The sequence below is a fragment of the Thermomyces dupontii genome (assembly GCF_041956625.1).
Source record: "Thermomyces dupontii strain NRRL 2155 unplaced genomic scaffold VTN31scaffold_3, whole genome shotgun sequence".
In the NCBI taxonomy this organism is placed as follows: domain Eukaryota; kingdom Fungi; phylum Ascomycota; class Eurotiomycetes; order Eurotiales; family Trichocomaceae; genus Thermomyces; species Thermomyces dupontii.
The window spans coordinates 1,058,338-1,085,486 of record NW_027192309.1 but is presented as its reverse complement, the minus strand read 5'-3'; the positions used below and the strand labels follow the sequence as shown (position 1 = coordinate 1,085,486).

At 51.0% G+C, this 27,149-nt stretch overlaps 11 protein-coding genes across 11 annotated transcripts; 4 read left to right on the top strand and 7 right to left on the bottom strand.

Annotated features, from left to right (window-relative positions):
- Positions 1–249: 249 nt before the first annotated feature.
- Positions 250–1,432, top strand: VTN31DRAFT_3848 (uncharacterized protein; the record flags this gene model as incomplete). The annotated part of the gene is made up of 4 exons (XM_069404172.1): positions 250–979; positions 1,084–1,137; positions 1,187–1,213; positions 1,275–1,432. The coding sequence occupies 4 exons, from the start codon at positions 250–252 to the stop codon at positions 1,430–1,432; spliced, it is 969 nt and encodes a 322-aa protein (XP_069261173.1).
- Positions 1,433–1,988: 556 nt separating this feature from the next.
- VTN31DRAFT_3847 (uncharacterized protein) lies at positions 1,989–2,462 on the top strand (the record flags this gene model as incomplete). The annotated part of the gene is made up of 2 exons (XM_069404171.1): positions 1,989–2,384; positions 2,436–2,462. 2 exons carry the CDS (start codon positions 1,989–1,991, stop codon positions 2,460–2,462), a joined length of 423 nt encoding a protein of 140 aa, XP_069261172.1.
- A 17-nt stretch (positions 2,463–2,479) lies between these two features.
- VTN31DRAFT_3846 (uncharacterized protein) lies at positions 2,480–2,869 on the bottom strand (the record flags this gene model as incomplete). The annotated part of the gene is made up of 2 exons (XM_069404170.1): positions 2,480–2,611; positions 2,693–2,869. 2 exons carry the CDS (start codon positions 2,867–2,869, stop codon positions 2,480–2,482), a joined length of 309 nt encoding a protein of 102 aa, XP_069261171.1.
- A 2,176-nt stretch (positions 2,870–5,045) lies between these two features.
- Positions 5,046–6,013, bottom strand: VTN31DRAFT_3845 (uncharacterized protein; the record flags this gene model as incomplete). The annotated part of the gene is made up of 3 exons (XM_069404169.1): positions 5,046–5,101; positions 5,149–5,533; positions 5,582–6,013. The coding sequence occupies 3 exons, from the start codon at positions 6,011–6,013 to the stop codon at positions 5,046–5,048; spliced, it is 873 nt and encodes a 290-aa protein (XP_069261170.1).
- A 733-nt stretch (positions 6,014–6,746) lies between these two features.
- On the bottom strand, positions 6,747–9,508 carry VTN31DRAFT_3844 (uncharacterized protein; the record flags this gene model as incomplete). Its single annotated transcript, XM_069404168.1, has 3 exons — positions 6,747–7,017; positions 7,087–9,349; positions 9,400–9,508. 3 exons carry the CDS (start codon positions 9,506–9,508, stop codon positions 6,747–6,749), a joined length of 2,643 nt encoding a protein of 880 aa, XP_069261169.1.
- A 1,272-nt stretch (positions 9,509–10,780) lies between these two features.
- VTN31DRAFT_3843 (uncharacterized protein) lies at positions 10,781–12,003 on the top strand (the record flags this gene model as incomplete). The annotated part of the gene is made up of 5 exons (XM_069404167.1): positions 10,781–10,852; positions 10,960–11,120; positions 11,174–11,236; positions 11,295–11,692; positions 11,741–12,003. The coding sequence occupies 5 exons, from the start codon at positions 10,781–10,783 to the stop codon at positions 12,001–12,003; spliced, it is 957 nt and encodes a 318-aa protein (XP_069261168.1).
- Positions 12,004–12,249: 246 nt separating this feature from the next.
- Positions 12,250–13,242, bottom strand: VTN31DRAFT_3842 (uncharacterized protein; the record flags this gene model as incomplete). Its single annotated transcript, XM_069404166.1, has 1 exon — positions 12,250–13,242. The coding sequence occupies one exon, from the start codon at positions 13,240–13,242 to the stop codon at positions 12,250–12,252; it is 993 nt and encodes a 330-aa protein (XP_069261167.1).
- Positions 13,243–15,203: 1,961 nt separating this feature from the next.
- Positions 15,204–16,507, top strand: VTN31DRAFT_3841 (uncharacterized protein; the record flags this gene model as incomplete). Its single annotated transcript, XM_069404165.1, has 4 exons — positions 15,204–15,212; positions 15,265–15,319; positions 15,379–16,275; positions 16,347–16,507. The coding sequence occupies 4 exons, from the start codon at positions 15,204–15,206 to the stop codon at positions 16,505–16,507; spliced, it is 1,122 nt and encodes a 373-aa protein (XP_069261166.1).
- Positions 16,508–16,932: 425 nt separating this feature from the next.
- Positions 16,933–19,566, bottom strand: VTN31DRAFT_3840 (uncharacterized protein; the record flags this gene model as incomplete). Its single annotated transcript, XM_069404164.1, has 4 exons — positions 16,933–17,873; positions 17,921–19,115; positions 19,166–19,330; positions 19,399–19,566. 4 exons carry the CDS (start codon positions 19,564–19,566, stop codon positions 16,933–16,935), a joined length of 2,469 nt encoding a protein of 822 aa, XP_069261165.1.
- A 676-nt stretch (positions 19,567–20,242) lies between these two features.
- VTN31DRAFT_3839 (uncharacterized protein) lies at positions 20,243–24,926 on the bottom strand (the record flags this gene model as incomplete). The annotated part of the gene is made up of 3 exons (XM_069404162.1): positions 20,243–20,329; positions 20,377–24,658; positions 24,709–24,926. 3 exons carry the CDS (start codon positions 24,924–24,926, stop codon positions 20,243–20,245), a joined length of 4,587 nt encoding a protein of 1,528 aa, XP_069261164.1.
- Positions 24,927–25,511: 585 nt separating this feature from the next.
- On the bottom strand, positions 25,512–26,874 carry VTN31DRAFT_3838 (uncharacterized protein; the record flags this gene model as incomplete). The annotated part of the gene is made up of 3 exons (XM_069404161.1): positions 25,512–25,564; positions 25,621–26,756; positions 26,807–26,874. 3 exons carry the CDS (start codon positions 26,872–26,874, stop codon positions 25,512–25,514), a joined length of 1,257 nt encoding a protein of 418 aa, XP_069261163.1.
- Between the last annotated feature and the right edge of the window lie 275 nt (positions 26,875–27,149).

Below are 27,149 nucleotides of genomic sequence, written 5' to 3'. Positions count from 1 at the left end.
TCCGAGTACCTGGAAAATGAAGTGTATGGCATTTACGCCGGTCTCGTGATGTTGGAGAGAACGTGCATTGAAGCTGTCCGCAAACGATCCCAGAAAAGGGAAAAGCTCTCTGACTCTCAGTGGCAAACGCTATGTGAACTCCATCAACGTCTACTCTACGAACATTACGACTTATTTTTAGTGGCAAGTCACCCAGCAGCAGGTGTGAGTGAGAGAGAATTTCCAGAGAAAGTTTCATTGCCTGCGCGAATGTGGTGGTACAGGATTCACGCGCCGCTAGAACTGATGCGCAGCCGACTGCCCGACTCCCTGGAGCATATGATCATGTTTATCCATGCCACGTATTCAATGCTGACCCTTTTCGTGGAAAACGTGCCCTCCTTGGAGGCAACCTGGCTTGAATGTTTGGGAGATTTAGCTAGATACGGTATGGTGGTTCAAGAGAAGACCCCCCAGAACCGCGAAATCTGGCGCAAGGTATCCCGATCGTGGTACATGCAGGCCGCAGACAGAAATCCGGGAGTCGGCCGTCTCCAGCATCATCTGGCGGTGCTTTCACAACCAAACATTCTGCAGCAATTGTTCTATTATTCGAAGTCTTTGGTTAGCGTTGAGCCGTTTACCAATGCTCGCAGCAGCATTCATGTGGTCCTCTTTCGGCCCCTTCTACGTCCAGAGGGACCGCCGCAGATAGAGCATTTCCCTGCTCTGCTTATCAGGTTTGTTACTGCGCATGGCGTGCTGTTCACTAGGGGGATGTTGTCTACGTTCCTTGCAAACGCCAGATTCTTCTTGCAGAATCTTGATTCATTCATCGGGCAAGTCGGTGCGCATTTTCGGGAGCAGGGCGCCCAGATTAGTCTGATTTCAATCGCCGCAATCTTCGACTTTGGTCAGCCTGACGCGCGTATCCCAAAACTCTTTGATGGAGAGACGACCCAAGCCCTTTCCCCTTCTGGTCCTGTCACTCCGGATGTTGGTGCTTAACAGATTTGACAGAAAGCGAGAGACAGCTGCATGGCGAGGAACTTGTCGTTGAATTGGAGCCGGTGAGATTTCGGCTCGGAAATTAATCGTGCCTAGACCCCGACGACCTGGAGCACCTGAGCCGAAGCGAAGGAGCTGCAAGGGCTGCTGGTAGGCAAGCAAATAGTAACTCTTCTGAAAGCAGGCTGACTGTAGTCAGGCCTTGCAAGGCGCGGAAAGTCAAATGGTAAGACCATTGCATGTTAATTTTCGTACTTGGCTTGCATCAACACTAAACGCCATGACAGCGGCGAGGAAGAACCGTCATGCTCTGATTGCATTCGGCGAGGCGAAAAATGCGACTAGCGCATTCGCCTTAATTGGGAAGGTCGACCTAAAAGAAGGATCTCCTATCCAGGAGCCTCGTCATCGACTCCAGCGCCTTGGCGTTTACTGTCAATCATGAGACTTCTATGAACCGAGCTCGCGATTCGCATCAGTCTCCAATCAGTCTGGCCTCCACCTTCGACAATGCTCCTGTGGTGTCCGAAGTGAAGGACAGTCTTCAAAGGCTCAGCCAACCCAGCCATGGAGTGTCTGAGCGTGGCCAGCCGATTATCAGCAGGACCGAGCATAATGTGACATCAGTGCTGGAACAGCAACGTGAACAATCGTTGTCTCAAGCAGAACCTGAACCTGGGCGACCGGAACTTCCAAGTTATTTGCCACCGGCAGAGACTAGAGCTCTACTCTTCAAAGCTAGTTACTTGCCGTCAACCGCATTTGACAACCGTTCTATCTCTCAACCAACTTCGTTTCTGCGTGGGACACTGCATGGGACGACGGAAAATGCCTGTCCTCCTGATAATCAGCGCTCAGTTAGGGCAGAGCAATCAAACAGTGTGCCCTCTGCGCAAGAGACAGCTCCTATCGAGCAAATTAACAAGCCGTCGTCAGCAGCCAATTCATCCATAGTGAATGATGGTCCGATTCCTCAGGTCGGAGGTACAGAGATCCAGAGGATGTCAATCAAGTCGCTGCTGTTGCAAACCTCAGACCCCGCCGATTCGGAGAACAATGCCTTTTTCTATGGGTTTGACGTCGGGCGTCTGGACTATGACCTCCACAAAAATGATGACTTGGCTGCCATCGAGCCAGTGCTCTCGACTGTTGGGTCCAGCTCGGGATTGCGAAATTGGACACTCGATAATCATCAGAAAAGGTCCAACTTTACTGTCGGAGGATACTATGCAAGCCCGGTTCGAATCGAGATTCCCAAGCATTTGACGCCCCTTCCCTCGACGCTACTCGGGAATCCAGTTAATCTGATGTATTTCCATCACTTCCTCAACCATACTTCCCGCCTTCTTGTGCCTCACGACTGCGAGGAGAATCCGTTCATTCTGTTTTGCCTGCAAGTAAGTATCACGCGCGGCTCTACCATTTAACGTCACATGCTGACCGTGAAGTGGCTATATCTGATCCCAATCTCTTGAATCTGATGCTGGCGTACTCAGCCAGTCATCGTGCATGGTTCCTTCGGCACCCAGAACCAGCTACTCGCATTGCACACTGGGTCAGTGATGTGTTTCCGGCCCTCCGCCACGCTCTGGATGACCCCAGACAGAATGTCACCGATAGCCATCTAGCAACCGCTATAATGCTCTTATCTCTGAAAATTGTCTCGCCCAGCACCTTTGAAGTGCCCATTACTTGGCAAAGCCACCTTAAACTTGCCCGTGACCTGTTCCTTGCGCGAGGAGTTCAACACGTTGCCAATCCGGGTAATGCGGTGGCGCTCTTTCTCGCGCGACGGTTCGCCTATCTCGATATCTTGGGAAGTCTGTCTTGTTGGCGCAGCGGACCTCCAGTATTGCATGGTGATTATTGGTCTCCCATTCATCCAGGAGACTCAGTTGATGAGGACGCTTATTACCGAGTGGATTGTCTCGAAGGTTTCACCCCTCAAACTGGAAGATTTTTAGCCCGCTTGGGACACTTGACAAATCGTTGTGACAACGAACGCTCCGATGGAGCTGGGAATCATTTACCGGACTGGACCCCATCTCCAAACGTCGCTCTAGCTGCAAATACACTTTTAGAAGACATGGCACAGGCGCGGCAGCACGGCCACCCGCGGATTGCATCATACGGATCAAGAGAATAATGAGATGATACCGATTTTGCATTCCATTGGGCGGCGGTCGTACACGTTTACCGTCGAGTACTCGGAAAGACTGCATCCGATTCAGAGGTTCGAGAAGCTGTCGACAATCTATGCGATTCTTTGAGTCGAATTCGCCCGGGAAGCTCTGCTGAAATATCTACTTTGTTTCCGTTGTTTACTGCTGGGTGTGAGAACCTCGATACCCAACGGCGCCTGGAGTTGATGACTAGAGTGATGAATTTTGAGAGTGAAGGTCTGAAGCAGGTATGTCTTTTTTTTCTTGCTGATATCGGTAGAACCATTGTAGATGTTAACAATTGATTCAGGTGAAGAACGCTCGCAAGTTGATGCAGCGATGTTGGGAGGAAGACCTTCCATGGATTGCACTTGCACATGGTGAGTTTCTGGGATGATGTGCAGTACAGATCTCTGGAAGTACTATTCAGAGATTTGTCTATTGATGATGTGCACTTACAGCTACCATTCCAATGACTATCCTTGGTGATGAAGGGATCCAAGTGGCTGTGAGGGTAGGCGGTCTGTATCCTGTCAAGCCTTGAAGAAGGCCAGAATGTCGCAACCGAAAATCGCGCTACATTGTAAGCTTATCAGGCAAGAAATGTCAGCTACGCAAATCAGAACGTAGACCTTGCTTCATGATTCTATCGCAAGCCAAGATCAAAACAGTATTTGGACAGATTCTCGACTGGTCCATGTCTCACGTGACACGCATGCCCTACCTTCACCAGGAGTAGTAGCTTCGTGGCAACTTCGAAAACAGAAGACTGTCGTGATGTATTATCCTTCACTGCGTTATACCTAGTTGTTGATTTGCATGTTCTGCTCATAATGGGCAGAGAGATCAAGACTGTGGGAAAAATAGGCCAAGCACTTGGGTCTGTTGATGGGTCAAATCTGTTGAATTATGGCAGGTGATGTAGCATGCCACAAGTGTCAGAGGAGATGGATGCCAACAGTGAGACTAATGTCAATCCATGTGGTGGGAGTGTTCCAGCTAAATCAGTTCAATTCTTTGCTGCAAAAATCCTCTATCCCATTGGTATACCCCACTCTTTGAGGATTACAATCGCTCAAGTCAACATTTGCCTTGTTTTGCCTGCATGCCTGCCATATTCCTTCGAACACGAACTGGCTACCTCCCTCTGTTGTTTAACGTCAGATTTCATAGAGATTGTGTGTTCCTTGGTTTCTTCTTGTGCCGCTGGTATCTGTCATTGAGCAGTCGTTTCCAGATGTTTAAAGTCTCCAAATTCGATGTCTGCTTTGCGCTCGATGTGCTCGAAGATCTTAGATTGCACAGGAAAACAACATCCGTACCGAAGAATACCTGATTGTGAGAGCATGAGAATATGATTACATCTCGATATTGCAAAGAAAAAGAAACCCCTGAATAATGGAGGCACGAATTACAGTGTGTTGAGGCTCGAGATGCTTCTGCAAGCACTTCCTGGACGTCGAGCATGGCAAGACTAAGTGTGAGCATCCATGGAGCACAACATTTTCGACCAAACCCATATAGTCCGATCCCATACTCAGGAACAAATCCATGTCGACCATGGATAAAGATCGCATATCATCACTGATGATCGATTATGCGGAGGAAATCCAGTCGATAAAATTCATGGATTTATGGAATCGGCAAAAGTCCAGGACGACTCATTTCGCATCTCTCGGAATGCGCGAGCACGGGTCAGCGGAAAATCGTAAAAAGCAGTCTTTAAAAATGGGCGCCTTCGCCAGAAGATCATAAGCTTGGGAGGCCATTTTGATCGAATGAAACCGAATGACCAGTTTTCCACGGCTCGAGCTTTCCTGCAAACACTCGATGTAATGTTTGCAAATAGACCTTTCCAGTATTTTCTGAAGGCAAGCCTGTATCTCGGGAGTGACGTTAGACAGGGACAGGCAACGAGTGCATCTCGACTGCGAAATCCTCTTTCTCAGATCCTGGGGAATAGGATACGTGGGGGTATTGATGATCCTGGTCCGAACACGGACACCGTTGACATAGACTCCTGCCGACTTGGCATGCTTGAAGAAGTCTATAGCCTCCCTCTGGGACAAGAAGACAATAATAGCTGTGTGGTACCCTGTGATCCCGGCTGTGTTGAGCAGATGTGCCGAATACACGTCGCCGTAGCACACCTGCCCAAGAACTTGATCCATCGTGGCATTCGCGGGAAGATTCTCGATCTTGACTGTCCGGTACACATCACTTTCTTCCGGTGGCGGAATGTAGCGGATTCCGGACTGGTCCTCATCGAACAACTCGCCGTGTTGTTTTTTCCAGTTGATGCTGCCGTCCCAGACTTCATGGATCAGCTCGTGCTTCGTGGAGTGCGGATAGCCGTTGGAGGCATGGACAGCTGGTGGTACCGACTGACTAATTGTCAACAAGACCCAATCGTATCGTCAAAGCTCGCGTACCTCCCAAGATACATTCAGGTTCTGCGTATGACTGATGGGGTCCAGCTCACCGAGCAGGGTCATGGAAGATGCGACGTTGGAAGCTTGAGGGGAATCGCATTCATTGTTCTCATGGGGAAGGTTGGGAACAGAACCCAGTAACTCCGCGAGGGACCACTGTCCTTCGCGTGTCCACCATCCCGACTGTCCACGGGGAGCGCGTGCCATGGATGACGCAGCCTTCCTCCTCTCCAGGAATTCTACGCGATCCTGCAGGGTCCGGACTTGGACTTGAAGGGCTTCCATTGCACGCTCCAAAGTCGTAATCCGATGCTCAAACAGGCGCTGGACCGCTGGAATACTGAGGGCAGTGGCAGACTCCAGTGCCTCCACTCTCTGCCGCAGGATCTGAGCAGAGAACTCGTCCATGGTGACCTGATTGCACTTTGGCATGGATCAACAGTTCTGCTTGAGCGGGAGGGAGGGATGCATACTCTGGAAGTATAGGATATTGGGGACTAGCTTGTCAAGATGGTCTTTATGTTACTTTCCAGAAGCAACATCACCGATATTTGTCTCTGGAACAAACTTCAATCTGTGCAAACCAGGTTTGTCAATAACTCTATTCACACAGAACATGCAGCAGCGCCAGAAGTGGAAGGCAGAGCGCTTCACATTGCTCCTGTTCTATATGAACGACTCCTCATCCGCGGCTCCATCACCACATGAAGCTACACATGGCTCTTAAGCTCGCTTTAAGGGAGTGGGACACGGTAGATGAGGAGAGTTCCAACAATGAGAACTCTTCAAAAGACCATGAATGAGATGTTGCACATTGCTCCGCCATAAAATATTTGGTCTTTGAAACAGCGCCAGCAAACTGTCCTCCCATCTCGAAACTGGTCGCTGGGCCCAAGAGAGGACAAAGAGTGGACATCTGGTCTACAATGGAGTCGGATACAACAAGTCGTACGAGCCCAACCATGATGAGCAGCCTCCATGTGTTCCAGTGTGAAACCCGCGAGTCGCGCCATTCAGGAACAGCAGAGCAACTGTCCTGCCCACAAGAGGATTAAAATAAAATTCTTCATGGATGTCGTGATTGATGCAGAAAGCTCTAGACTGGTACAAAGTGACCAGAGTCATCATCAAAATGCCTCCGAGGATCTTGATCTATGTACATCGCTCACATAACAGTACACCCAGCGCCATACATGGCGCGTTCAACATCGCGTCGGATCTGAAACCAGTCCGCCCGTCTTTCGGCGAATTCATATACCTCTTCAACACGGAAGATGCCGTGGAATCGATCCGGGTCCGCAATAATGGTCGCGAGCTCTTTCGCGTCCGACGGTCCCACCAGATAGATTTGGGCCAGCTCACGGAGAGCCTTGAAGTAAAGTAAAAGGTCATTGTTACGCAGCGTTTGGATGAAGCGGAAGTAGTAATTCATGTCACTGTGATGGGCGCATGTTAGTGTCAGAGCCAACGAGATTGTCAGTAGAACCTTGCTTGACTGAACATACCTAATCAATTTCAGGGAACCCTCAAGGCTGATCCGTTGACGTTTCAGATGTTTGCAGAGCGCGGCGAACAACCGTAAACCAACCTCCTGATTGAACACATCCAATGTGCTCTTGTCCGTGCTCCCGACGAGCATCTTCGTGTGGGATGAGACCACGTCAACAACGGCCACCGCCGCCTCGCTAACTGCAACGTCCGACGGCTGTCGCGCCGTGTCGATTTCGGCCTGCGGGTTGTAATCCGCGTTTGATTGTTTGGTGGCCAAAATGTAGTCGACCTCCTCCATCAACACATCAATGCCTTTATTTAGCCCCGACGCAACACGCCCGTCCAGCATCTGCTCAAATTTCTTTTTTCCTTTAACTGCAGGGTCTAGGAAGTCATTTCGATCAACAATGCTCGAGCCGACCAATTCCTGCTCAAAGAACACGTCCACCATTTGAAGGATCAGATCGGCGACATTGACCAGCTCAAGGAATGTCACCAAAGGCTTCACCCCGGACTGGCTGCGGTCACCGCGCTGCTGGGGTAGGTAATCCGACAAATGCTTTATGGCTTTGTCGAATCCTTCTATGACATGTCGGTGTCCAAGGTTGTGGAGGAGGGTTACGAAGATGCTCCTGCATTGCTGTTTCGAAGCCTCTCCCCATTCGGCCCCCAGTTTCACAAATTGTGCCGCCCGTTCGAGGCTCGCCCTCGCTGCATGTATTAGCCCCAGAGCAACCTCGATGCTAAACAAAGAGCGGATGCCTTCTAATTTCGTGTTCATAATTGCCGCCTTCGCAGCCAGCTCATCGGACGGAGCCTCCGGCAGATTTATCGGCGCTGGAGAGACCGTTGAGAATCGAGCTGCGGTCTTGCTGTGCGGAGTGGTGGCGGGCGATGATGACGAATGCCGAGGATCATTACTGGATTTGCTTCCTGGGAGCGGGAGGATTGTGACTGGCATCATTAATACTTTTTTGAATGAGGTAAGGAAATCTTTCTTATCGGCCTGCCGATTGACGTTAGACATGAGGAAGGACTCTGCCGAGGCGGCTTGCTCAGACAATTGTCGATCCCATTCCTCAACGGTGGCATCGCATCCTTTGCGAAAGAAATCCAGCTCTTCTGCAAGATACAGATCAAGATGCGGTTCGTACACGTGAGTGAGGACGCGGATGACGACCCCCTTCAAGTCTTCCTCTGTTATCCGCAGCGGTCGCAGATCCAGCATGAGATTCAAACATTGAGCAAACGTCCCTGACACTGCTTGCAAGTATGATTCTATGTTGGCTCGATGCAGTTCGTCGAACAAACTCGTCAAAAACGGCGAGAGCACATCGGTTCCAATCTTCTCCAAAAACGGCGATACTACATCTATTTCCGCCGGGAACGCTCGATAAATGATCGATGCCTCCTCGTTGCACGCCACCCCAAGACGGGTAAGAAAGGCTTGGGTGTGTTCCAGTTTGACTCTTCCCGAATTCGGATCGATGCAATCCCTCACATTGCCAAAATCCGACTTCCTTGTCACTATGTGGTTGTGATGGAGGAAAAGTTCAACAGCCCTCTTGCCACCGTTCAGAGTATACAGCACGTGAGCGTACCGTCGCATCTGATTCTCAATATTGTCGAGTTCGTAGCCGTCTCGGAACTCGCGAACGGCAGCGGTCTCAAACATCGAGACCGCTGCTTGAAGCCGCTCTTCACGCGCAGACCAACCTTCCGTCTTGTCACTTCTTGCAAATGCCAGAAGCTGGGCGAGCAGCTGCGCCTGGTCTTCGGGATCTTGGTACCGCTTGAATATCAAGCTTTCAGTGGACCCTCCATGATCCACGATATCCTTATAAAATGGGTTGAGGGCGGCATGGACCTTCCCATATTCTTGTCGGGCCAAGCCCCGAATTGATCGAACCGACTTCAGGATGGTCAAGGTGGAATCTTTCCCATTCGACACACTCTGCCGTTTGTCTGTCCCTGCCGGGAGCACAGGATCGAATCCATCCCCACTGGGTTCTTTGGCGGCATTCGAAGTAGGCCTCGAGATGTTGCCAGTGGGGTTGTGCGGAGTCCCTCGACGTATTGTTACCTCGACTTGTCCATTTAACCCGTGCACTTGTTCCGCGTTTCGTCTTGCCTCTCCCTCGTTCCAACAGCCCATGCGAATCAATCGCTGCACCCATCTCGTATCATCGTAGACCATATCCCGCATGCGCTTCGATGTCTGGGCGACGCGAATCAGATCCTGCGGACCGACATAGTTCAAGACCTGGTCCATTAACTCTGAACAACATCAGACGTGCACATTGTGGCCACCATCCTCGGGTTCTTACCTGCAGGAAGGTGAGGCGTCAAAATCTCCATCGAAGCCGACTTCAAGGGAGCCAGGACATCTCTCCGCGGTCGACCGCCGGAGACCGGCGTTTTGGAAAAATGGGCCATCTTGAAGTCGGTTGAAGCGACATGGATGGTTGAGAGAGACAATAGACCTCTCTTCGGGAGTTCGTCGAGATGCGTCGCTATTAGAGCAAGTAATAGTTCTCAGGGGGCGGATGCCCTCATCGTTGATTCACCGAATATATGATCTTTCGACTCTCATCCATGCTCATTGCGGCCCATATTGGAGCAGCGTTGCAGCCCTCCACGGAGGTTTACGAGGCACTGTTGATCTGCTACAGGGCGGGTGAGTTAGGCAGAACGAATGTGATTGGGCAATCAGATACTGGTGTGGCTGAGTCGGCAGAAACCAGCCACATCAAGCCACATCACAGCATCATCATCCGATACTCCGTGTTTACCTCTTGTCCGAGCTCAGTGTCCGAGTACCTAGGCCTGTGGACATAGTCATGAAAGCACACGTTCATCAACAGATTTCTCAGAGAGGTGACGCTACAGGTACAGACACAACGACTCTTTTCCATAATCTGCTTGTACTTGTCAATGGTTGACTAGGGCCTCTTTCCAATGCGAATCACTACTTCGTACTAGGTACTATGCCGTTGTGCAAACTTAACTGAATTGTGCGATTTCGCGCACCCTAGAGTCTCGGACGCCCAAAGGGCTATTTCAATCCTAGAAACGAATCTTTGAATTGCGTGCTTCGTTTCCAGATAGCAGCGGCTTCGTGTCTCCCAGAGCTGGATCTGGCGGTTGTGTTGTATTCCTTCAGAGCAAACAGAATACATAGTATCTCACGAGGTGCCGTTGTATTTCACATTATTTTCCCTTTCGGCTCAGTGAAGCCGGAATAAAGGAATTGGGGTGAGAGAACTTCGGATGTGCTCGTCCCATAAGACCCGGTCCTCATGCAAAGGAGATCGTTCAGGAGGGGTTCCGAGATGAGTCCATGTATAATCTGAACTGCCAGACAAGATAGTATGTAGTCTGATATATTGAAGAAAGAAGGGCAGAGATGACTCTGAAGAAAAAAAAAAAAAGCGAAAAAAGAACAAAAATGGCAGGAAGTGACAGATTCATAAGATCACGTTTTCGCCAAGAGACGCTCCGGCCGACCAACCAATCAGAAAAGGCGGTTTTGTCAAACCACCCCGAGAGAAACTCGAAACTTCACCAGGTTCCGATTCGACTTCGACATCTACCCACAACGACTCCCTTGGCGGTGTTCACCGTGCTTCGCCCTCCCCCCCCCGTTAACAGCGGCTTCTTGTTGCTTTTCTCGTCGTCTTGCGGAGGGTATTCCCCCAGCTCGCCACCATGCTGGCCCGTTCGCTCCTGCGCGCTGCGCCCTCGCGGGCCATTGCACGCCAGACTCTCCGGCAACAATCCGTATGAAAGCCTCTTTTTGCGCCCAATTGGCTCGCCTGATCACCCGCAATGTGATCAGACGCGTGCTGTGTGATGACTTGGGTCTCAATTGCTGACGGATTGCACAGCGAGCGTCTTCCACGTCCTCCGGATCTGCGGAGAATGCCAGTTCCCCGTTTTATCTGACTGCCACGGCCACTGCAGCGACCATTGCGACCATTGCGTCAACTGCCTGGTACTATCATCTGTACGGGCAGGAAGCTCATGCCATGACGCCGGCTGAGGAGGGGTGAGTGGGCGCCTCGTCGAAGCGCCAGGATTTCTCATACTGATCGAAGCCAGATTGCACCCGACTCAGTATCCGTGGGAGCATGCCAAGTGGTACAGGACCTTTGATCACCAGGCGTGAGTAGATGTGTCCCTGAAACACTGCCCGATACGCTCTCTCTCATACTTTTGTCAGACTTCGCCGTGGTTTCCAGGTGTATCGAGAGGTCTGCGCGAGTTGCCATTCGTTGAGTCGTGTCCCATGGCGTGCGTTTGTCGGTGTCACGCATACCGTCGATGAGATGAAAGCCATGGCTGAGGAGCACGAGTACGATACTGAGCCCAACGATCAGGGTGAGATCGAAAAGCGACCTGGTAAACTGTCGGACTATATCCCGGCTCCCTACAAGAACGAGGAGGCTGCCCGTGCTGCCAACAACGGAGCTCTTCCCCCGGATCTTAGCTTGATTATCAAGGGCCGTCATGGCGGCTGCAACTATGTCTTCTCTCTCCTCACCGGATACCCGGATGAGCCTCCGGCGGGAGCGACGGTCCAGGAAGGCCTGCACTTCAACCCTTATTTCCCGAACACCGGTATGTGAGGAGGATTGTGAGTGATTTTCATGGGGCTAACTGCGATAGGCATTGCCATGGCCCGTGTTCTGTTTGACGGACTCGTTGAGTATGAGGATGGCACTCCAGCCACCACTTCCCAGATGGCCAAGGACGTTGTCGAGTTCCTGAACTGGGCTGCGGAGCCGGAGATGGATGAGCGCAAGAAGATGGGTATGAAGGCGCTGATTCTGATTTCTGGCCTGTTTGCCCTCAGCGTGTGGGTCAAGCGGTACAAGTGGGCTGCCATCAAGAGCAGAAAGATTGTCTACAACCCGCCGGTGCGACGTTAAGAGCGGAGGGTCGCCCATGTTCCCTCGCGTCCCACCTTTTTTTCTCAGTGCTGTCGATGCTTGGCTTCGGTGAGGTCATCGGGCATTCTGTACTGTACGCTAGACTTGTCGGAACTTTGGAGAGGGGAGAACGACAGACGGCATCTCTTGCAGGTATACATGGGCATGGTTCTGTATTCTCTCTCTCGCATATGTACACATATGACATTAGAACTCTCCTGAAATGTTTCCTTTGTTCCATGCTTTCTAGTTTTTACTCAGTACGGCGTCCAATTCTTCGATTGTCCTCTCGCCATCACCACAAAATCTCCGAAACAAGCCATCATAGGACAGCCACATTCCTCTGATGATGCTTTCCTCAAGGTTGACCAGCCAAAGAGGCGCTGACCCTAATCGATCCAACAAGCAGATTCTCAGGAAGGTCAACACCAAGAACAATGGTAAGAACGTGAGGAGATAGATCGCACGGCCGACCTGCTGTCGCCAGGTGGTGATGCGATACTCATGCAAACTGTCTAGATACGCACGATAATCGAGCGGCAGATCCCGTTGAGCCGCGCCCGTGCGAAGTAGAGTGAGATAGCGCAGGGTGGGCTGCGCGTAGTCCGGATCAGGCCTCATGCGTGGGTCGTCGCGCGGAGGAGACATGAGCGTCAGCGCCTTGAAGGAGGGGGTATCCGGTTTCTCCGGGGTCGGATCTTCCGAACGATATGATGCCGGGAACGGATGACAGTCAACTTCCACCTCGCGGTATCTGGTGTCCTCCGTGGCGATGACGCGTCTATAATCTTCGGGGGTCAATTCATACACCACGCCGACCATTGGCTTCGTCCAACGGGGTGACGACGACGAGGAGTGGCAGGAGGGTGCGTCGAGCAGGGGCGTGTTCTCCAGGTCAACGTCGGCGTCGGCTTCGGCTTCTCGACCTGCAGCTGCGGCGTCCAAGTCGGAAGTAAACTGCGCTCCCGCCACGCATGGTTCGAGGTAAGGGATCCCGGCCATGTCAAAGGTCATCGTTACACCCGGTACGAGGACGTTGACCTGGGACAGAGGCCGAATGCCTCGTCGGCCAAGGAACGTCTCATCTTGCATATTAGAGCCATAGGCAAGATAGAATACCGAATCTGACCCCTTTGTGGGCTTCGAGGACTCGTTCCGCAGGAGTGTCGGCCGTTTGTCAGGGGTCGTGCCGGACTGGGGAGAGCACGTCATCGGCATGGCTTCCCGAGACTTTGTCATCTGCTGCTGGAGTCGAGACCTTATTTATCGGCGTGCGTCTGTAATATTCAAACGATGTTGACTACCGTGCAAGGACTTCTTTCGTCTGCTGTGTTGCGTAGTCAACTATGTTCAAATACAAGATAGTAGAGCCATAAACAATTGACGGATCCTCGGGGCAATCTTCAGTCTCAGCTTCCGATCCTGCCGACTACCTATATCTAACCTGAACTGATATGAACTGAAGAACAAAACCTACAAGCAGTTGTCTTCAGATGAACCGATCTACTGAACCATCCAACTCGGCATGGATCCATTAGCGACACACAACACTATGCACGTCTCTCAACAGCTTCGAAACTCTCGGTCGCTGAGGAATTGGAAGCAGGAGATAACTGCCTCCCACCTCCAAAATACAAATTCAAGGGTTACTTCACCACTACATGCGTTAACGACCAAAGATACTAGGAACGATTGATTGAATCAATGGCTGGGTACCGCGTTGCACTGTCGCCGAATGCCGGCGGATTTCAGAACAAAGCGATCAGTTAGCAGGCCGAGAATTGGCATCAAGGTTCGCAATTCAAGAAAGCAATCACAAGCTAAGAAGCACCAATCTCTTATAGAATCTGTTTACGCGAGTTCGGTGCCTCCACAACACAAGCTACATGGCAAAACAGGTAGCAAACGTCGGGCTGTTGACGGCTTCGTAGGGATTTGGACGTCGTCAATCCATCTCGACGCCTGTTGACTTGGACACAGCTTGCAGAAGAAAGGAACCGTGTCATGGCGACCAGAAGCTGGAGAGATTACGGCGGGCTGCTTTGACAGTCAACACGCGCTCAGACCCACGCCTCGCCTACGGTAGCCATCCAATTGCTGATTAAATGATTCTAATACATCCATCCCTAGACAGTTAGGGTCTCTGGCTAACACAACCGAGCGGACGATGTCTCCATGAACGCATTTGTCTTGGGACAATGCGGCCGCTGTCAAAACACCTGAAAACAATCCGGGGTCCCGCTCGGTCAGTGCCTCAGTGGTATTCCATGCTGGTTTCCTGACCGGCAAAGCTGGAACCTCGCCGGAATGTCACCCAGTTCATGTGCTGCCGGGCACATTTCGAATCGCCACAAGCGCCAATCATCGCAGAGAATGATGAACAAAGCTCGGAGGTGTTCATGGACGGCGTGCATGTACATAACCTGTAGCAGACAGCTCATAGTTTCGAACTGCTGCGCAAAGAATGCAGACAATTTGAGCGATTGAGAACTACTGTCGAGTCATGCATAAGTAGCTCGAATCAGCGTGTACATACTCGTGTTTTTCCTGATGAGTAAACCAATTAGATAGGACGATTTGACGATTTCGCTTGAGTACCCTACCTCGTTCAGAGCCTAGAGCGTGACGATGCATTGTTCAGGGAACTAATTTCGACTGAAGCACACTACTGTACGGAGTACTTTGCGCAATGGCAGTCCATGAGCTGATGAGCTCTGCAGCTGCAGCTGCATTGTGGTCCTAGCCTCGTCCGGAGTCCAATATTGAGGCTGTCTGGCAGTTGCATAACTCAGGTGTGCCATCAGAGCATCACTCAATGATCAACAGATCACAAAAACCAGCAAGATCATGGGCGAGCTAAAGCTCCCCTGCTTCAGCCATGCCACATTACTACTCAGTCGCTCCTGTTTTTGACATTCCCTGGATGTGACTCGACTCTCAGGTAGTCACGTGCACGGCGCGACCATTGTCAGCCAATCATCTCCGCAGAGACTGATCTGTCTGGGTTTTTTTTTTTTTTTTTTTTTGTTACGGGACCGGTACCCTAGCTAGATGTGAATATGACTCACAGATGGGTCTCTTGAGCTCGCATATATTTCAGAGCATATTTTTCAGATGAACACTTGAACACTCCCAATTGATTGTAACCTTTTCAAAATTCGAGCTGGCTCTCGCCTTCAATTCCACCTTGAAAAGTCACAATGTCGTCGGTAAGACCAACTTTCTGACAGCCAAATAGGTATGCCATGCTGACGAGACCAGTTTTACGTGCCCAACCCCAATGTGGGCAATATGGACCACATTGAGGATTCGCGCAGTACGTTCGCCAAGTTCGATGCTGTATTTGGGAGTTGTTTTACTAACTCGTGTCCGTAGTACGCGGATACAACCCACTCACCCCGCCGAACCTTCTGCAGCACGAGATTGCGCAAACCGAAAACTCGCGAAAAACGGTGCTCCAGGGCCGACGGGATGCCGTGGGTGTGATCCAGGGCAAGGATGACCGTCTCCTGGTCATTGTCGGACCATGCTCGATCCATGACCCGGACGCGGCCCTCGAGTATTGCGACCGTTTGCTGAAAGCGAAGGAGAAGTACAACGATGCTCTTGTGATCATCATGCGATCCTACCTCGAGAAACCACGCACAACCGTCGGCTGGAAAGGGTTGATCAATGACCCGGACATCGACAATAGCTTCAACATCAACAAGGGTCTGCGCACGGCGCGGAAGCTCTTCGTTGATCTGACCGATAAAGGCATGCCGATCGCTAGCGAGATGCTTGACACAATCTCGCCGCAGTACACGGCGGATTGTCTCTCTGTTGGCGCCGTCGGCGCCCGGACCACGGAGTCACAGGTTCACCGGGAACTGGCTTCTGGACTGTCGTTTCCCGTGGGCTTCAAGAACGGCACTGACGGCACGCTGGATGTGGCGATTGATGCCATCGGCGCCGTCAAGCATCCCCATCACTTCCTGTCGGTCACCAAGCCAGGTGTGGTCGCCATCGTGGGTACCGTTGGGAATGAGGACTGCTTCGTCATCCTGCGCGGAGGGAAGAAGGGCACCAATTATGACGCGGCCAGCATCGCCGAAGCCAAGGCCAAACTTGCGGCGGCTGGGCTCAAACAGCGATTAATGGTCGATTGTTCCCATGGCAACTCGCAGAAGAACCACAAGAACCAGCCGAAGGTCGCGGCTGATCTGGCAGGCCAGATCGCCAGTGGCGAGACGGGGATCATGGGGGTGATGATCGAAAGCAACATCAACGAAGGTAGTTATTTTTCCTTATCTGCGCAACATTCCACCTTGTGTGAATGTGGAAACTGACTCAGGCGATCACAGGCAACCAAAAGGTGCCCCCGGAGGGTAAAGCCGGACTCAAGTACGGCGTCAGCATTACCGACGCCTGCATTGGATGGGAAGATACCGAGGCTGTGCTGGAGAGCCTGGCGCAAGCGGTTCGTCAACGACGAAAAGTGACTCAGAGTAATGGCTTCCATTAAGTTACGGGTTATGGGTGTACGGGTTAGATTTGACTTTGGTATATTCTGAATCGATTCCCGGGTTCCTGGTCATAGATATGTCTACGAGGAGGAAATCAAAGCAGTCTCACAGTGTAATTCTACCTTGACGTTGCACGGGCCTTCATACTTTGAACTTGTAAGCCGCTGCATCGTTCGGTCTTAGGAGATTGCGGTTGGACGACCAAGTCGGCTTCGACGCCAACTCCTTCCCATGGCTGTCACTGTCCCAAGTTTCCAGCTATGCAAGGCAATTGCTCACGTAGACTATTGACATTGGATTACAAAACATGACTACCATACTCTAACAATACAATCTGGGCTCGTATGTACACAATCATGATCAGCTCAAGTCGTAAATGCATGTCGGCCGTGAGATCAACCTCAACTATCGTAGACGAGAATGATCAAGACGAATTGGGAATCCATGCCCCATCCAAGGGTAGAACCAAGCTTGGATTCGCATATTTGCGTAGCCGCAGTATGGACTCTCCTCGTCCGCCAAGCGACAGAGACAGAGCATCCCGATCCAGCCCCGGTGGTGGCGACATGGCCGACCCCGGACTTAACGAGGAATCCGAATCCTCGTTACGTCGGTTTTGATCGATGCTCCGCAGCGCAATGAATTTTGTCAGTGGCTCGTATGTCCGCCCAAAGAAGTAAGTAAACCATACGGTCGCCCCGAGCAATGGCACCAGTAGCACCGATCGAGTAATCGACTGTCGCAGTGCGAGCACTCCGATCATTGCTAGCTGGAACACGACCAGCCCGATGAACACCCGATTGCAGATCATTGGCCACGCACGCCCTGTCGAGTGCTGTTGGTGGTCCATAGCGTAGAGAAGCTGATACTTGTAGATGAGGTTTCCAAGTGAAAAGTAGACCAGGCCCCAGAAGCAAATCAGCCACGAACTAGGAAACACGCTGTAGACCACACAAATGATGAATATCAAGATTGTTTGCGGAATCGATAAGCCGTAGCTGAACGTTGGAGGCGTTGACAGCGAGGCATACTCGCGCGGAGTACGTGCCGAGAGCAAATGGATTGGGTACATCGCCAAACTCCCAAACTCGAGCAACCGAAATGGCAAAAGCCCCAATCCCTGGAAGATGATTAGATTGATATAGAATTGTGAGAATCCCTCCAGGGATGTCGCTAGAGCAAATGCAATCGTTGTGGCATCCTTGAATGCGTCACGCAGATGTTGCCAGAATCCGTAGAAACTGGTAGCCGAACCGAAGACTGTAAACACCAGGAACAGGTTAAAGAACGTGAAGAAGAAGTTTTTCGAAATCACAGATAGCTCGACGTCCCCTCGTGATGTCATGCCCTGGAGGCTTGACAACCCTGCCCAAGTCAGTTGGATGGACAACATGTAGCAGGAACGAACGTACAATTGTACAAATACGGCACAGAGACCGTCATCAGGGAGAGCGTCACGGTCGGAAGAACACTCTGCACTAACGTCTGAAATAAGGGATGACGGGACAAAGTATCAGCCAATCCAGGGACTGCTTTGCGCAGAGTCTCGGGTTGCAGTAAATAGGCGAGCGGAATCAGCAGCACCGACCAGAAGATGGTCAGGAAACCAATGATTGCTGTGATGGACCACGATTGTATCATGCGCCGCCTCCGTGAGAGGTATGTATTCTTCCACACCACGTCTCCTGGTGCTGGGGCAGGGGTCGCCAACAGCTGCATTGGATGCGGGTCCACAATCGTCTGCACTAACATTTGACATGCATAGATGGACTCCATAGTTACAAAGGCCAGCGCCGTTGGCGGATACTCCTTTCGTCGCGCTGCTTCGATCTTTTCATCAAGCCGACGCAGTTTCTCTTCGTAGTAGTCGATGGCATCAACCGAGCGGCACCGCAGCTTCAACGGACCATACCATATCCTCGTACGCGGTCGACCCTTATCCACCGACCTGGCTGGAACTCGCCCGTCCTCACTCCCTAGTAGATGGGAATTCTCCGTCGCGGTCTCAGACGCGACACTCGCTCGTCGTCCCGATGCTCGTCGCAAAGGAAGTTCATCGTCGTCTCGATGTCGCCTCTGGTAACGGATATACTTTGCCCAAGCGCGCTCCAGATGCCTCAGGATCTTCATCCGCTCATCCACCAACATGTCCAAATTTTGCCAGCATCTGCACAACGTAACGCTATCCACCTTGCCTATACTCAGTCCCTCAATGAATTCCTTGATCTTGTCTTCCGACCGCAATTCCGGCGGAATCCCGGACAGCCGAATCGTTCTATCAGTCGTGGACGTCTGACTGCCCAGATACTCCTGGCGGGTGATGATGATTTTGTTCGTTTCTTGTAGCAGCAAATACACCGCAATCCCTGTGAAGACATATGGGAACACAACGTAAATCCAGAGATAGGTTGGATCCGACTTGAGCTTCCCCTTTCCGGTATAAATCCAGCCCTGTGTCAGCGCCTGGTCGTCGTCATTGTCGACATCATCCCATCCAGGAATTCCCGATTTGCCCGCATAACGAAGATGCAACGGAAGGATAATAGCGACTGTGAATACAAATACCGCGGAAAGGAACTTGAGCGCGAATCGAAAGAAAGACAAGAACTGCAAGAATTCAGCAGAGGTCGAGAACGAATCGCGGATCCCAAACTCACCACATAAGCATCCAAGCCAGCGGACGACAGCACTTCCTCATCTGTTATCCTGTACAGGACTGGGATCCAGCCCAGGAAACTATCCGGCAACTCTGGCAGCGTACTAGCAGCATCACGGCGCTTTCTTCTGGCGGCGTAGAGTTCTGTCCATTTGGGTCTGAGAATCTACGAACGACCATCAGTCAGTACTAACTTACAAGGCGACCCTAAAGAGGAAGACAGGATTAGCTCACACAGAACGCGAGGAAAGCACCCAGTCCAATCGATGCGCTGATCACACACTGGGTGTAGAGATCACGCTGATTCCTCGTCTGTCGACCCCAGAATCCCGGAGTGTCCGTGTCATTATTGCCTGCGGTAGCTGTGGCTGCGACGATGCTTGCGCTGCCGAGGGTCGACATTTGCCTCGCCGTGCCGTCAAGAAGTGACGCTAACGTGACATGGGCCGAGTACTATGAATAATATGATCCGCGCACAAGTAGACCAGCTACTGTGTATGTGACAAAAAGCAACCCAGCTTCGTCACTCGACGTTCTTTTGTTTTGATCTTGAAACGGGCTTCGGTTTGTGATATCGAGCTCCCCCAGTACCCTAGGCTAACCCAATAAGGTTAGCGGATTCCAAGCTAAGCACCTAGTGGTCGCCGATCAGTCCCATCAACACCACTTCATATCCCCAGGGCTTCCGTGTTCATGTACTAAGGCCCAAACTTTCAGCATATCGATTACTCATGTACCCTCAGGGAAATCCAAGCCTGGTCAAGCTTCGATAAAGCAGGAAATACTTATTCCAAACGATCAATCAAAGTCATAAAATCTCGAGGCAAAACATGAGCATCGAGGTCGAGAAGCGAGCATGCAGAGCAGTTAACCATTACCTATCACTCCGTCATGCACCGCAGCAACGATAGTGCTGAAGACGGAACCCACGCATTCAATGGAAGGATCGAAGCATCCAAGTCCTGCAAAAGCAAACTCAAGTTTCTCATGAAAAAGAAGAGGAAAGAGAAATACTTAGTATTTGGTTTGATTATGAGGACTGGAGGAGTAAGGTACTGGTACTGCATGCTCGTGTGAATTACCATTCGCCTGACTCCAACGATATCCTCGAAGCATCATAATACACATCCAAAATCCATCCAGCTGACCATGCCTGTGTCGGTGACTATTACTGTCAGTGAATTTTCTCACATGTTAGACCGCAGAGCATACCGAATCCGCACAGAAGGTGCCATTCCGGTTTGTGAGCTCGGTCAATCCCTTCCACGGACTGCTTCTCAGCGCTTCTCTACATCCCATCAACCGTCTTGTGATGTGCTGGATCGTCTCGGTGCGCTCTTCAGCAGTATGGCGCCTAAGAAGGTCGAAGTGAAGCAAGGCACGGAGGAAGAATCCACGCGGCCAAAGCCACTCTGGTCCCTGATGGTAATTCCGTCCTTTGGCGGTCGCAAAGTCAGTCGAATCCTCAGAGTTGTTGTAGTCCGGACGATAGTTGAGATCAGCTGGATCAAGGGTGGCCATGCCCGTCGGTCCCAACAATACAGAATCAGCAATTGCAAGAGCTTGGAGTGCGCGTGATGGCGTGAATAATGCCGGAGCAACGGTCATGGCAATGGGAAAATTAGGTCGCAGTTGGTAGTCCTCGTATGGTTTGCCAGATTTGTGGAGATCTTTGTAGATTCCGCGGCGGTGGACAATCGACGGATCTACATCGTGCTGCGCGTCCTCATCTGGATTTATCGGCACATAGAAGCATCGTTCGAAGCTTTGTTGGATTCTCGATGCCCAATCGCTGAAAGAAATTGAGCGACCATCTTCGAGCTTCACTCCGTCAAATTCGTAATGGCCAGCTGCATGCAGGCTCGCCACCCACGTCAGTGCACTATAAAGAAGCCCTATAATCTCGATGGCAGCGCCATCCCGTGGTGTGCCAGGCACTCCCTTATTGCCTGCTTTTTCGCTTTCCCCCATCTTGTCCATCCAAGTACCGCAGTTGAATTGGTTGCCGCCAAACACGAATCCCGTTTCCCAATCGACCCGAATATCGATTTGAAATCCTTCGGACTTCATCTGCATGTCGAGTTGCGGTCCTGCGTTGTGTTCTCGGAAGCTGATGCCTACCGCATGCCGCTGAAAAATTTCTTGAATAATCTCTTTGATCGTTGAGAAGTTGGAATAAGCTCTCGGGTCGTCGAGCGCAAGCCATGTGTCATCGTAGGGCAAGAACCTTCTAGGAACCTTCTCTTCTAACAACTGCAGTCCATCTGGGGCCATCTTGACATAGTCTTGGATCGCTTGAAGGAAGAACCATACCGAATCGCGAGAATTGTATCTTGGAGATTTGCCGCTGCTCAGAAGGTTCGGTATCAGGCCGTGCTTGAGGACACTTGCGAATGCGAGTATATGTTCCCTGGCTTCGCTGAACCGACTGGTGCAGAGCAGAAGGCCACGGAGTGAGATGAACACGTCACGTCCCCAACAACGTGCCCAGTCGACAGAAAAATGAGGTAGACCGGCAGCAAGGCATGGAACAGGTTGATCGGGCCACAAGGAAGCCGATGGTACCGAGCCAACCTGCTGCGCGCTCACCATAGCTAGGTGCTGAGTGAACTGCAGCCCAAGCCGGATGTCATCACCGAATAACTGAATCCCACGCCGCCATGCTGCCATATACGCAGATTGAACAATGATAGCAAAGTACCGTGGCAGAAGAAAATTCGGTAGACTGCGGGCTGCATCGAAGCGTTCTCTCAGCCAGTTCGTTGGCGCTTGAAGTCGAGAGTTTTGTTCAACCTGACACTTCCTCTGCATACGGCCGACGATATAGTCCAACGCCCACTGTCCCTGACGTAAGTTATCGCACAGCGGGTGGCCAAGGTCGTTGTAGAGGATGATACTCTCGAGAACACTCCACCAACCCTGTAGACCAGCATAAACAAGAGAGCCGTAATTAGGAATAACATAGACTCCATCTGCACCGCCTGAAGCATCCCGCTCTTCTGCTTCGCAGCGATAAAGGACGAAATTAAGATCGACCAGATTTAGTTCCTCGAACGCTTTCTCAGCACCTTGCGTGACGAATTCCTCCAGGTGTTCTGAGGGCATGACTTCCGCAATCCAGGTTTCAAACAACGCAATTGACCCCCTCTTCAGCGAGTCGAGGATAGTTATTGTCGTATTTTGACCGTCAAAATCAACTATGGCACCATTGATAGCGAGTACCTGACTGGGGAGACCTTGCAGAAACTTCTTGTCGCTTAGTGCTGCCTCTCGATGTTTTTCGTCTGCTTCTACCTCTAAAGTCCAACTGCCGAGCTGCTTTGCACGTGTCCCCGCGAGACAAATCGGTTTCAGGACCTCATTTCCTTCCCCGTGTCCTGGAAAGGCAGTGTGAGCTACCAAGAAAATGCCCCTTCTGGTCTTTGGATGCACCCTGTGCACGGTAATATACTCCCCATCATGATGGATATACGTCTCATCATATCCTTCGGTGCCCATTTGTATGTGGAGACGGTTGAGTAGTGTCTTGACGTTTCCGATACCTAATCGATCAGTTCTAGTTTCGTTGGGATCAGCTTTCGAATGTTCCAATGAGTAGAGCCGAGTCTCCACAACGATATCCACCAACTTGGGATAGATCTCATCGTATCCCATGACACTTCCAGTTGCCGAGGCACACATTGCTACCAAAGCGGCGTTGGGGAGAGTGTCGCAGGCGTCCCGTTTTTGAGCTGGGACCTCGTTGTCATGAGTACAATCCATGAATAAAGCCGGAACAGGGCTCTGCCTGATATAAAGTATCGTTTCATTGCTCTTGTCTGTCTGCAACAGTGATCCTTTTGGGTGATCCAAGCGGAAACTGCCTATAGGACGACCTCCGTGGCGATGCACGAGACGGCTTAGCTCCTGAGTGCTCCATGCCTGCATGGCCTCCCTAATCAAGGCAGTGATACCCAAGCGTTTAACAAAGACATAATCTGTCTCTTCACTTCCGGTAAACAGCTCAGCGAAAATAACCAGATTCGGTCGAACTGTCCGCGCCTGGTCGAGGAGATATTCGGCAACGGCCAATGGTGTTGAATGACAATTGTCAATCCGAAAGCCCGCAAAGTACTTCGCCATCAAACGAGTATATCGAGCCATATAGTCCCATAGCCACGGATTCTCCTGTGGAGAGGATCCATAGCGGAGCTTCACACAATCTCCCCATACGATGATCTCACGTCTCAGGTAAGCTCGCGAATTCGGTCCGGCATTGTCTGTCATAGCGTCTGCGTTCCACTTCCACCCATTGTTGACCAGTGCGAGCATCTTCGGATGGTGTTTCCTCGTCGTTTCGTTGACTGGCAGACGGGTGAAGTATGTCTCGACGAGCGGGCTCGTCTGGGTAACAGGGCCGAGCTTAGGGCCATGGTCATCTATCCGCAGATATTTGATGCGATTAAAGAGTTGTTCTTGGATCACATTCACGTCGGAATCGAACTCCTCGTAAAACGGAAGATTGACTTCGTCGAGGATACGTTTCAACTCTTCTTCAACACGAGGAGTTTTGGATTCGTCGTATGGACCCCACAATGAACATAGTAACCGTCTCCCGGTTTCCTCATCCACGCTCCTGGCAAAACGCCCGAGAACGCGAGTCGAGTTTCTGAGACCATTTTGGCGAATGAAATCTGCCTTGTCTTTCAGTGTCCACGTTCTCGCCTGCGGTATTGAGTCCTCTGCAGGAGACGGATAAGCCTCCCACGCCGCAATGATGCGTTGCATATCACTCTCAGTATTGACCACGTAATACTCCCACAGCCGAATAACATCGATAACATACGGTCGCAGGCCACTGATGACTTTATTTAGATCGTCGACAGTGGCGAACTCAACCGGCAAGCCAAGAGCTTCCAACTTCTCACCGTACTGGAGCAGGGCTGTGTCCAACTCGAGCGCTGCCTCCAGCCATGGTGCCGTTACGACGCTGTACCCTGCTTCCGGATGCTCTTCTAGCCATTTACTGTTGTTAGCAGTATGGTTCCAGACAACGTCCGTCAGAGCGAAAAGCCCATGTTCATCTTTCATCCGGTTGATGAGATCCTCAATGTCTTGTTCCCCTCTCGGGAAGAAGTTTTGGTCAAACTGTAGTTGATCGTATATGCTATACGGCGAATCAGAGGCCCCCCTAATCAACAAAGGAGTGAAATGAACCATATTATAGCTCCGCTGCGAAATACTCCACAGGTGTTGGTTCCAATCCGTCGGATAGTTGCCCATGAATTTCGAAACCACGGAAAATACAGACAGTGCATTGATGGGAACGTTTTTCCCTTGAAGGTTCAATGCGGGCATGACATCTATATAATGATGCGGAGTACATCGCTGCTCCGTTGAGGAACGAGAAGAAATCGAGAACTCGGGGAGGGAAGAGTATGTGACATAGAACGCAAATGCTCCCGCTTGTGTGACCGGAACGTCGATCTGGATATCTCTGAAGTTGGGTCGCAGACTAAACGAATCTTAAACGCATGCCACGCGCGAGATGGTAGTCCAGCTCACCTGAAGTTCCTGAACTTCTGACGGTCAAAGTCGCTACCTTCTTCGGGAATGTTCACCCACAAACTGCCTTCGCAGCATATTGGGCTGGTCCCCTCGATTATGAAGCGCAAGACATACGCAGGGGCTGTCGGAGGGGGTAGATTGATGTAGCCACCTGGGATATCGGGTGAGCCATCGTCTTTCAATGGGAGCAAATACACTTGACGTGACTCCGCCATATTAAAATGGGGACGATGAACATCTGTAGCGGACAGATTTGAAATCGTGCACACATCTAAAGATCAGGAATTGGGCGTGGGCATGGGGCGTTCAATTGCTGCGCTTATCAAAGAGCTGGGAGTTTGGAACAGGGTCTTGACAAGAATCTAGGCTGGTTGTCACATGACGATGATGTCATCGGATGGAACAGATCTGATAAGCCTGTGCTGTGCAGCTTCTACCTACCTATGTACTGCACATACATATTCGGGCCGTGATCAATAAAGTACTCCCAACAGAAAGCTATTACTGGAAGCAACAAGGCCCAGGGATACTCCTCTCGTGTCATGTCTGTCATTCCGTAGTAGGTACCTGAGTACTCTTGACACTGCTGCGATGATCTCGTAAAAGCGATCAATCAGCCGTTCTCGTGTGTTGATGCACACTCGTGTAGATCTCGAATGCATTCAAATTCCCATTTAATTATGCTCCGTGCCTTCATCCCGAATCTATACATAAGGTCTATATCGACACAAATGTACGTTGTACCATGCCAGCTCAGAACTCTCCCATCAACCAATTCCCGCCAACAAATCATAAGATCTTCACTCAATGAACTTCGGGATTTCTTCGACCTTCATCTTGCCCTCCAGGACACCTGTACACATAGTGAGCTCGGCCATTGGATGTTCGTGCATAAAGGGCATTACTTACGCTGCACAGCCGTGAATAGGGGATACTCGTGTTCCACACCCTCTTTCTTCAGAAATTTGTTGACTTCATAGGCAGTCAAAGTGCCCTGCAACTTCTGGCCATTCAGTTCCTGCTTCTCGATCTCTTCGATCGGAGCACCGCGCTCGACACTCAGCTTTGCACATCGGTAGTTGCGCCCTCCGCTGCAGCTGGTGATCAAATCGGCAACTCCGGCACTTTCTTCGGTGAAAGTCTGAGGATTGATGGTGTTTCCAAAGAATTGTCTGCCAAATTTCACCATCTCTAACAGACCAACACGCATGATAGCCGCTTTGGCATTGTCTCCCCAGCCAATGCCGTCGATGAAGCCTGCGGCTACGGCGACGATATTCTTGAGCGCACCACCCAAGGCCACACCAGCGACATCGTTCACCACGCGCACATGGAAGTAGGGACGGTGAAATAGAGATCTCAACAACGCATGATCGATAGGTGGGTAGTCGCTCGGCAGTGGCCGTAACTTGACTTCGGAGAACTTCCCAGAGGTATCTTTATGATCAAATGAGACAACATCCACCGGAGACATTCTGGGAGATCCTTGTGAGGGTGTCGGTGCCTTAGAGTCCATATGAGGGGGATCATAGCCGATGGTGGTCTCGCACCAGAGTTCTTTCGCAACTTCTGAAGCAATGTTGGCGCCTGATAGGGCACCGCAATAGATTCCGAGTTTCTTGGAGATGGTCTCGGAAAATAGACTAACTCCGTTCTCGCCGACATCGACTCCTTTGATACAGGAAATTCCCCGAGCATACGGTAGGACCTTGCCTTGCAGCTGGTCGCATATGCGGATGATAAACTGGTGAGGGACGTTGAAGATGATTATAGTCGAATCTCGGACAGACTCCTCCAGTGAGGGATTGGCGTGTAGATTCTTGGGTAATGAAATTCCAGGCAGATACTTGATGTTTTCGTTGTATTTGTTGATGATCTCAGTAAGGTTCTGTGGTCCATTGCATAACGGATCTTGTGGGTTGTAGTGCTTGGAACTCTTAGGCACTTCCACTTTCTCTTCAAACACCCACATTTCCACCTTTTCTTCAAAGAGGTGGTTTTTCTCCGCTGCATTTTCCGCAACGATTTTCGCAATGGCTGTTCCCCTATTGTATGTCAACTCGCAGTACTAGAAAACACTACTCCTTCCACGTACCAGTTACCAGATCCAACTACAGTCACCTTATGTTTGAGGTTACTTCCATTGACCATTAGAGGCGCCATTTTCTCACGAGATTTCACGGTTTGTTTCGAGAAGTAAGCACAGGGAACACTCTTTGCAGTCGATGCGAGGTGGGAAGAATTCTTATCGATCTCCGTTGGTGACCAGGGAAAGGATGATAAGCGGCCGACTAGAGAGGCGGTGTTGGCTAGGAATCGTTGAGAGAGTAACCGGTGGCGACGAGGACTAGGAACAGAGATCCGCGTATTAAACGATGAAAGCAATAGCGAGGTCATAAAACTGTGGCGAGGTTATCTGACGCCGAGGCAATTAGATC